General features: G+C 36.1%; 1 protein-coding gene across 1 annotated transcript; it reads right to left on the minus strand.

The window, feature by feature from the left end:
* Window positions 1-737: 737 nt before the first annotated feature.
* gadd45aa (growth arrest and DNA-damage-inducible, alpha, a) lies at window positions 738-3,004 on the minus strand. Its single transcript, XM_065275999.2, has 4 exons — window positions 2,818-3,004; window positions 2,236-2,337; window positions 1,926-2,145; window positions 738-1,468 (listed from the first exon to the last, which is right to left on the minus strand). Exons 1-4 carry the CDS (start codon window positions 2,856-2,858, stop codon window positions 1,355-1,357), a joined length of 477 nt encoding a protein of 158 aa, XP_065132071.1. The 5' UTR covers window positions 2,859-3,004; the 3' UTR covers window positions 738-1,354.
* Window positions 3,005-9,706: the final 6,702 nt, after the last annotated feature.

Consider the following 9,706-nt stretch of genomic DNA (forward strand, 5'->3'; position numbering starts at 1 on the left):
CACTGGTACTTCTTGTGATACCTGCGCTCTAAAAATAGCTTTTAAAAAGATTTAAAGACGTGAGCAGCTGATGCAAAGCTTCTGTGTAAAAAAAAAAACACTTCCATTGAATGTTTATCTGTATGTAGATGACCGGTGTCTTGTGATTGGGGTTTCACAGCCTTGCACAACTCATAACATTAGTCAAACCTTGCTTCATCTTATTTTTATAGCCGAGCTGATAACTAGTCTTCTGGAAAACTGACCTAATATAGTAGATGCCAGTCATGTGATGTCACACCTTCTGAGCTAAAGGCCAAAATAGTAGTAAACAATACAGAAGCCATTTTAGGCAGCTCTGTTCTCTGATTGGGTTAGTGTAATGTTTTTTGGTACAGTATTCAGCTATAGACTAGTTTTATGTAAAATTCGCACAAAACAAAATTCAAATAAAATGTTTTTGACACATGTAAAGCAAGCCTATGCAGTTAATTTCAGCTGTAAAAGGTACCGGCGTTGATAAATAGACGCAGTGGTCACGCTAACTAAACAGGCCAAAGAAAAGCTTGGATGGCTTTTGTCTCTCTGTAATATGGAGTCACGAAGGCCACCGAGTCCATAGTGAACCCTGTGATCTGAAATGAGAGAGGGGTCAGGGGTGTGTGGCATTGTTGGGTCAATTCTATGTTATTTTCTATTAGTCCTCTCTGCTTTTCCAGAGACCTCTAAAAAGAAAGACTATCCACTTGACTTCCATCTCATGTTCAATAGACCTTTATTACAGCACACAATACATCGCTGTCTTCACGTTTGCATGTAATAATAGTATAAAAAGTTTTCACATAAATATTTTTTTTTAATAATAATAATTTAAAGAACACAAAGGAACAATTTACTTGTGTGTAAAAACTATTCTCACAAGATACCGTGAATACATTGTTCTATCTCAGTAGTTCAGAAACAAACCCATTTAAATAATTTCTTTTCCAACATTAATAAACAAGTAAGGATAATATTTAAAGTGATGGCACAGGTAGATATAAAACCAAGGCAGCCGGTTTTCAAAAGAACCAAATGTTTTGTCACCACTTAAATAACTGATGTGCTTTATGCCACCCACCAATAAATCTCACAAGATACGCAAGTGCTCACTTCCATTCACTATTAGCCTCTGCTGACATCCTTAAAATGTCCCACAAAGCCAAGAACTGCTGAATCATCTCAGATTGCATAAACGTGTTCCTCCTCCACTTCATTCTGAAGGTAAGTTCCCAGTTCCACAGGTGTCGACTATCTGTCCTTTCTGTGACCGCTTTTATGACCTTTTTATTTAGATATTTTTATCCATGTTTTCGGCTCTTGGTTTAGGTAATCCTCATCGTTCGGGAAGGTTAATAAAGGGCACCCACTGATCCATGCAGCGACTCTCTCTGCAGAAGCGGTTCACTTTACCCAAAGCTGGGTTTTTCCGTGTGGCTGCATGTGGAACCTGCAAATGTCAGAAGATGAAATTAGTTTGGATTAGACAAAACATGTTTTCTGATCAAACCACTTCTGCGATCTGATCTTGCAATGGATTTGTGGAGAATGCAAATATAACAAACTTTTGAGACACATTACATGAAATATGTAAATTTCTTCCAAAAGAGTATTGATCAAACAGGTAAATTAAGCTTTATTTGCACATGAATGAGCACAAAGCAGGATATGTTGAGGTGGCTGTGTGGCAGTTACACCTGGGCATGTCTTGACAAGTTCTAAGCTAAGACACTCACGTGGTGTCTGTCTAGTGATTCCTAAGTGATGGCACAGGTAGTTATAAAATGTTTTGTCACCACTTAAAAGCAAATGTTTTAATGAGACTTCACCAATAAATGTGCTTTATGCTCTATTTTAAACCTATTTGGACCCCTAGGCACAAGTTTTGACGCAACTAGATTACTTACATTGACCAGGATGCAGTGGAGATCCATTTGTTCGCTCCCGTGCATGCCCACGCCACCTAGGATGTGCGCGAGGCGGCGCGTGTTGTTCACCCGTAGTATGTTGATGTCATTCTCGCAGCAGAAAGCCTGAATGAGAGTGAAGTGAATTTGAAGAGCCACATCCTTTACCTCATTATCATCATCGGTGGCCAGGATGCATAACACCACGTTGTCAGGGTCCCTATACAAAACAATTGACATTTAGTTTGTTTTGTTAATTTTATTAAGCACGTTACAATGCTACTGTTGAATTGTGTACCCCAAAACTTACACATTGAGTGACTTTGCAGCCTCGTAGACCCCAACTGTAATACCTCCCTGCGGCAATGCATAGCGCAGGACCTCCTCTAGAGCTTTAGATACTGAATCCATCCTGTAAAAAGTAAAAAAAAAATTGTTAACGTTTAACGTTTTTAACAAAAAATGAACATTCCGTGTTCATGGCAACAGCTCGTGCCTCCTGTTTTAAACCGTTGAGGATGTACAAAATTAAGTAAACTTTTAAACTACTTACTTACAACTACTTATAATATGGTGAATAACTAGCCAAATGGGCAAATATAATTTCGAAACAACTTTTGAGATCAATCAAGTTATGTAGAGCACAAAGGATCTCGTGAGAGACTCGAATCTCGTGAGCGAGCTCCTGACGATGACAGCTGACGCATGCAGAAAAATCATTGTATCAAAATGTTTAAATAATAAAAAAATCAATAAACACTTTCTACATTTAAATATGTTCAATTTCTTACATGTGTTTTTGTATGCGGATGTTGTTACATTATTTGCAAATACCAAAAATAATATTGTTTGGTCCCGTAAAATAATAACAAAATTGCCAAGGACGAATTACCTTTCAATCGAGTAAACTTCACTGATGTCTTCAAAAGTCATGTTGCACGTAAAATCCAGCACGAAATGTAATAGCTTTCCTTTTGAAAGATTAAATCCAGAAGTGTTCGCGTTGCTTTCTCTCTGACTATCACCGGCAAATCTGACGTTTGCGCAGAGTTACTTTAGATTTAATTGTCATGAGAACAGAAGTGAAAGCTCAATGCTCACTAATCTTTATTGGACACATGCAAATCGAAATAAGTAAAACACATTGTGATTGGTTGCCTGAGTCGCACTAAGAAAAATCGACAGGTCGCATTGGTCCATCTAAGTTGTCAGGGCGTGGCCAGTCGCTTACCAGTCACGCTGGCTGACGTTGTTTTAACCTTGTTGGACTTGGACACTTTTCAGTTTCACATACTGCCAGGGGAAACGGCTAGGGAAGTAAGGGTTAACCAGCGATATTTCAATTAGGGAGATATCAACCTTCGGTATTCTATCATTGGAAAACCCTTAATAGTCAACTTGGTTAGCGTGCATAACCTTTTACATTTTACAGTTTCGTGCCAGAATTTAAGGTTAGGTTTTAATCTGTTTGTTAAATGGCCTCCTTCCCTACGTACATAAATGCATGAACATTTTTGGCAAACAATGAACGAATTCTCTTTTGTCAAAACCATCTGATGTTGTGAATGAAGCAGAAAGTCATCCATGCCAGGGGGTTTCAAACTGGAGTGCGGGGACCTCTCCAGAACCTGGTCCCCAGAAAATATCAGAGAAATATAAAGACGAAAAAACACACACACATAATTGTTCATATTTGCTTTGTATCTATTATAGTTTCCTTATTAACTTACAGTATGCTATGTCACGCACGTACTTGTTTGTTGGCAGGATTCTTTGAAACTATTGTGCAGCTATTTTCTATTGTCAAAGTTGCTGCAGTACAAATACATTGAAAAGGGTTTTCTTTCTATACATTTAAGTATTATTCTAAGTATAGCTAATTGTATTTGTTACACATAAAATATATAAATTATTTATATTAGTCATGGGGTCTTTCACAAAATTCGTCATATTTTGTGGTCCTTGTCATAATAAAGTTTGAAACCCCTGATCTATGCTAGAAGCTGTGCTGGTATGATCTCCAACCCAACAGTGACACCTTGAGGACAATTTTTTTTCTTATGATACGAAATTCAGGGTAAACGAACAGCAACAGTTTACCTACCTTGCGTGTTGAGTTTTTTATGCTCGGCCAGGGTCAATCGTTCCCTTGACTCCAGCAGAGCGCACAGACAGGAGTGCTGTGCTTTTTTTAAGGTGAGAGATTTACGATATATCACGATCTGACGACTTTACAAAATGTTTCAGAACCGATGTAAAACTTAACAGTAGGCCTACAGCTGGCTCGAATAGCTTACAGCATTTACATATTTGATACACATAAAGTCAGCAACAGTGTTACATTTCAAACTCCTTAACTCGTTTTTTAAATTACTTAAATGGAAAAATAAAGGTAATTTTGATAAAGTTAGACCTACGTGAACAACGTTGTGTCTTGAGTTCAGGTCACTGTTGGGTCTTCACATCTGATATTATATTTATTTTATTTTATTTTAATTGATATTTAAAATTCATGTATCTTTGATTTTTTGTTTTCTCATTTCTATGTAAAGCACTTTGAATGACCTCTGTGTATGAAATGTGCTATACAAATAAACTTGCCTTGCCTTGATCAAAGTTGGCCTAACATCAAGACCCAACCTTGGCCTGATGTCAAGACCCAACTTTGGCTTGACAACATAGAAATGACGTAAAAATCCAAAATTGATCCAACGTCAACACCCAAAGCTGATCCGACGTCAAGATCCAACGTTGATCCGACATAAAGACCCAATATTGCTTCCACAGATGACTGACAGACGAAACAGCACACAACACCAGTCAAAGTGCGTAGGCCTACTAGTGTTTAGTAATCTCATCTTCACTACGGTAGCCATGATTTCACCAAGTATTTTGTTGATCCTGAATCAACGTTTTAATCAAAGATACCCCAACTTACCCTTAACTCAAACCCTAACCATTTTTAAACCCTCAAATCCGTGTGAAATAAAAGTTTAAGGAGTATTTTTTAAAAGCCCCTAACCCAATCCTAAACGTAAATCTAACATACACACTAATCCTAATCCTGCAATCTGATTGGTTAATGAAAATGTTGATCCAGGACCAACAATGGTGTTGATCCAGGATCACATCCTACTTGGTGAAATCACGTTCACCTCTTAGGTCCACAGTACACCACCTCTTTACTCTATTCTGAAACGCAAGAAATAAACAACAACTTACGCAATTTAATGCCATGATAAGAAATGAAGACTTGCTGCTCTGATTTAAGCTTTTTAAGGCCTGGAAAAACACAATAGATTGAAAGCTAATATTTTATAATAAATGCAAAGTCCAGCGACTTGAAATATAATTTTTTTATGTAATCAGTTTGCAGAATCCACTTGCAAGCAGCCTAGATTTGGATTTTGATGTCAGGCTACGTGATTTGTTTTCATCAAAATCCCCTTACATAAAAAATTATGTAAACTTGAACTTGTATGTTAATACCCTTTTCCACCCTCATACTTGTATAGCTGTTTGCGCTCATATAACTTGTAATTGTTAGAAGGTACTTCACAAAAAATGATCTCTTAAAATCTTTCAATAAATTGTAACAATTGTAAATAAACCGGATAATCAAGTCAAACGCTGCTTAAAGGGATAGTTCCCTGAAAAATGAAAATTGATAACAAATATGGAAGTCAATGGGTACAGTCTACTGTGTGCTTACCATCATGTATCAAAATACATTTTTTCAGTTTTAGAACAACATGAGACGGAGTAAATAATAATTTTCATTTTTGGGTGAACTATCCCTTTAAAATGTCAGATAGTTGTAGTTTACCGATTGAACACTAGATGGCCTCAAAGTCAAAACAAATGACTGGAAAAAATTAGCCGTGTTAAATGTGCTGAAGAGACTGAGTAAAACATGTAACTCTGTTTGCCCAAAATCGGTAATAGACACTGATACTCTCAGACTCCCCATGAAGACATAATTGCTTTGCTTTATATTAAAACGAATTAAGAATGAAAACGCCAAATTCCTTAGATCCACTAATGAAATAAATAGTGTCAAATTTTAAAACGTACCTCTAATGAAATTAATAATAATTTAGTGATAAATAAAAATGGGAAATGAAAACCGTATTAAAAATTATTTATGCGTAATAAAGGTAGTATGTAAAAATATTTTATAGTGGAGGCTGGGGCTAGTTTGTTACACAGCAGGAATTTGTTACATTTGATAAAAATAATAAAAAAATCTTCCAATATCATGACATTTTATTGTGTTTGTTGGGTAAACAGGTGAAATGAAACAAAACTGAAATGAAACAAAAATTTTGCTGTTTAATTAATTAAATTATGTTTATCTTTTTTACAGTTTAAATTATTTTTAAGATTTTTAAGTACTGTATGTCCCTCTACAGAAATTGACTTTAAAATACCTACAGAAATTCACTAGACACAACTCCTTTAATCTATTCTCTTTAAATAAATAAAGTTTTGTAGATTTAATTGAATTAAATAACTTGAATATTTAGTCAAATTAATCAAATTCTAGAAGTTAAATGCATTCGGAGCCTTACTGATGTTATAAATAATTACAACAATAACTTAATTATTTGCATAATGCACAGACAGTAATGATTTTGATTAAATCAATAATTAGATCATTAGAATTTTTAAATAAAAATAAACTATAAAATGTAGGTCTATTTAGAAAAAACATTTCAATTAAATTACAGAACATAATACAATTGAATGAGGAAAAAACTTACGCTGAATTAACTATGAAACATTTTCTTTCTTGCGACAATGAAATTCACTCTTCCTGTTAAAAACAAGGATAATACTGAACACAAAAGAATACAGTGATTTTGAAAGATCCTATTGTATAGTATGATTGAAAATGCAATTTTAATCTTAACCTTTGTTTCAGTTTTAACATGCTTTTTACATTTTTTTCTTTTTTTAATTGCAATAATTGTAGATACATGTTCCAGAAAATATAGTAGATAAACTCACATATAAATTTACAACACTGGCCACAAAAATCTGTTTAAGTTGTCAGTGTTATGATAAACAGTAAAGTAGTTTAGAGTTAAGGTTGCAATGCATAAGTGACAGGCACCTACATGTCTGATAGAGTCTACTAAAACAACAAACCAACTGCTGGCTATGATATAATGTAAGGCTGATGAATGTGGGCCACGACATAATGCCACCTAAGATATGTCTTTGTCATGGATTGATTGCTCAACTAATTCACCAGCTCACTCTGCGCTGCACTCTTTAATACAGAGACAGCCGTACTTTGTCTAAGATTAGTATAGACACTGTGTGACACACTGCTCTGCTCAAGGTATTTGGCCAGCATAATTCATTCATAATGCCACAATGCACCCCATCTATCATTTGGTTTCCTTTCCTCTGCCAGTGTCTCTTTCCAATTCACTTCTAGGCTGCTGGCTCTATTGAAGGGGGTGGACAAGGCAAGGTGTGTGCATGCGTGGGCATTTGTGCTTGTTTTGGTAGTGGTAGAGTTGTTGGACAAGGTTGGGAGGTCAGCACTGTTTTGCCTGCTGATGTATTAGCTGGCATATGCAAGCGATAAATTACCAAGCGAAGGGAGTCAATTATCCATCCCTTGAAGAAACAGGGGCTTGGTGCTCCAGTGGCCTTAGGGTCCTTTTTTCTATCGGGAGGACACTTTCTGGCAATGTAGAAGATGGGGAACTCATGGTGATGAAGAAAGGAATGAAGATTAAAGTGGAAAATAATTCTCACTATCCCACTTAAAAAAAGTTAATTTAAAGGTGACGCCAGGAAATGCAGAATTCCGGTTGGCATGTGTGAAGTACAGAACTATCACTTGTAAAATGGCATCCATTTGCCTCTTATTAGTACTACGGCAAAAGTAACATCAAAAGCTGTCTCTGCTTTGACTACCGCACCTATTAGACTTATAGGTCAATCCCTATATCCGGACACACTTGGGTTTCCATACCACCGAACTTTGTCATTTTCCAAAGCCATTGATTTGAAAGGAGCTTTTTCCTTTTCTTTTCTGAATAAAGCAGGGTGGGGGGATGTCCCTTAAGAATCTGACACTACTTTGAACGCTTGCCAGAGCAAGCGGCCCCACTGCTGACTGACATGGGTGACACTTAGGGAAATGAGGTCATTAGCTGGAATTACAGAGGGTTTTGATAGCTCAGTAATGGGTTTTAATGATAGAATTTAACATACAGCGCCACTAGGGACAGACAGGAAAAACAGGCAGACAGGTCATTTAATAAAGGGAGGGAGAAAGACCTCACTCTATAGAGTGTGGCAGTGAAAGGGGACTGTTTGTGTGTGTGTGTGTGTGTTGAAGCGGCAGTCTAAAAATACAATATGCTTTTATACAGCGCTCTAAATCAGAAAACTCAAAAAACATTAGTTTCTGAAAGTGCGAAGTGGCCTATTTCATTAATCTTTCATCAATATTCTAAATTCTAAAATGAGTTTGCAGAGGAACTCGGGCATGTGGGATAATAGCCAAACCATATGCAAGATTGTACATACAGATATCCATAGGCATTTGTGTCAAAACATTGTTAGGGCATTAGATGAGTGATTAAGTTCAGTAGCTTTTTTTTAAAACAAAAATCTTATTTGCATGTAATTTGCATTCAAATATACATGTACAGTAAAAAGTGAGGCTTAAAAGTAATTTTAGTAGTAGCCCAGTTAAAGGGACACTCCCCCTTTTTAAAAATATGCTCATTTTCCAGCTCTCCTAGAGTTAAACATTTGATTTTTACCGTTTTGGAATCTATTCAGCTGATCTCCGGGTCTGGCGGTACCACTTTAGCATAGCTTAGCACAATCTATTGAATCTAATTAGACCATTAGCATCGCACTAAAAAATAACCAGAGAGTTTGGAAATGTTTGTAAATATTTTAAGCTTGACTCTTCTGTAGTAACATTGTGTACCAAGACCAACAGAAAATTAAAAGTTGTGATTATCTAGGCCGATATGGCTAGGAACTATACTCTCATTCTGGCATAATAATCAAGGACTTTGCTGCCGTAACATGGCTTCAGGAGGCACAATGATATTACGCAGCACCTGAAAATAGTCCCCTTAGTAACTTTTAATGGCAGGGACCAGTGTTGGGGTAACACATTACAAGTAACTTGAATTATGTAATAATATTACTTTCCTGAAGTAACTAGTAAAGTAACACATTACTTTAAAAAAATTACACATTAATATTTGAGTTACTTTTTAAAAAAGTAATGCGTGTTACTTTTTAGTTTAATTAATTTGATAAAAAAATAAATGTACTGAATTAAACGGAACTTATTCCACGGGTCTGTTAAATGCTGTATTCTGATTGGTTGAAAAATGTTCCATGGGTGTTGATTATTTTTCTGTAAACTGCACACTTAACCTGTAAAATGTCTTAAAAAATAGGCACCAGAGCGATGTTTGTGTAACCATGGTATAAGAGGAATAATTGACTCTGGTCCTTTTGACCACACGTGGTGTTAGGTGTGCATTATTTTCTTATAATTCAAAGGCCAATCATCAATTGTTCCTTACATATTAACGTAGAATTGCGCACTCTATGCGTCGCGGCTGAGTGGGAACAGTTTAAAACAGAAACAGAGATGGCAGGCCAGAGCTTGACATTTTTGCGACGGAAATATGCAATTTCTGAATGCAGAACTTCTCTGTCATAAAAAAAAACATCTGCAAAGCCTGAAAGACATCAAGCCTCAGTCAAGTAAGAAAAAGTAACGCAAA

This window comes from Paramisgurnus dabryanus, chromosome 6, assembly GCF_030506205.2.
Source record: "Paramisgurnus dabryanus chromosome 6, PD_genome_1.1, whole genome shotgun sequence".
Classification (NCBI taxonomy): domain Eukaryota; kingdom Metazoa; phylum Chordata; class Actinopteri; order Cypriniformes; family Cobitidae; genus Paramisgurnus; species Paramisgurnus dabryanus.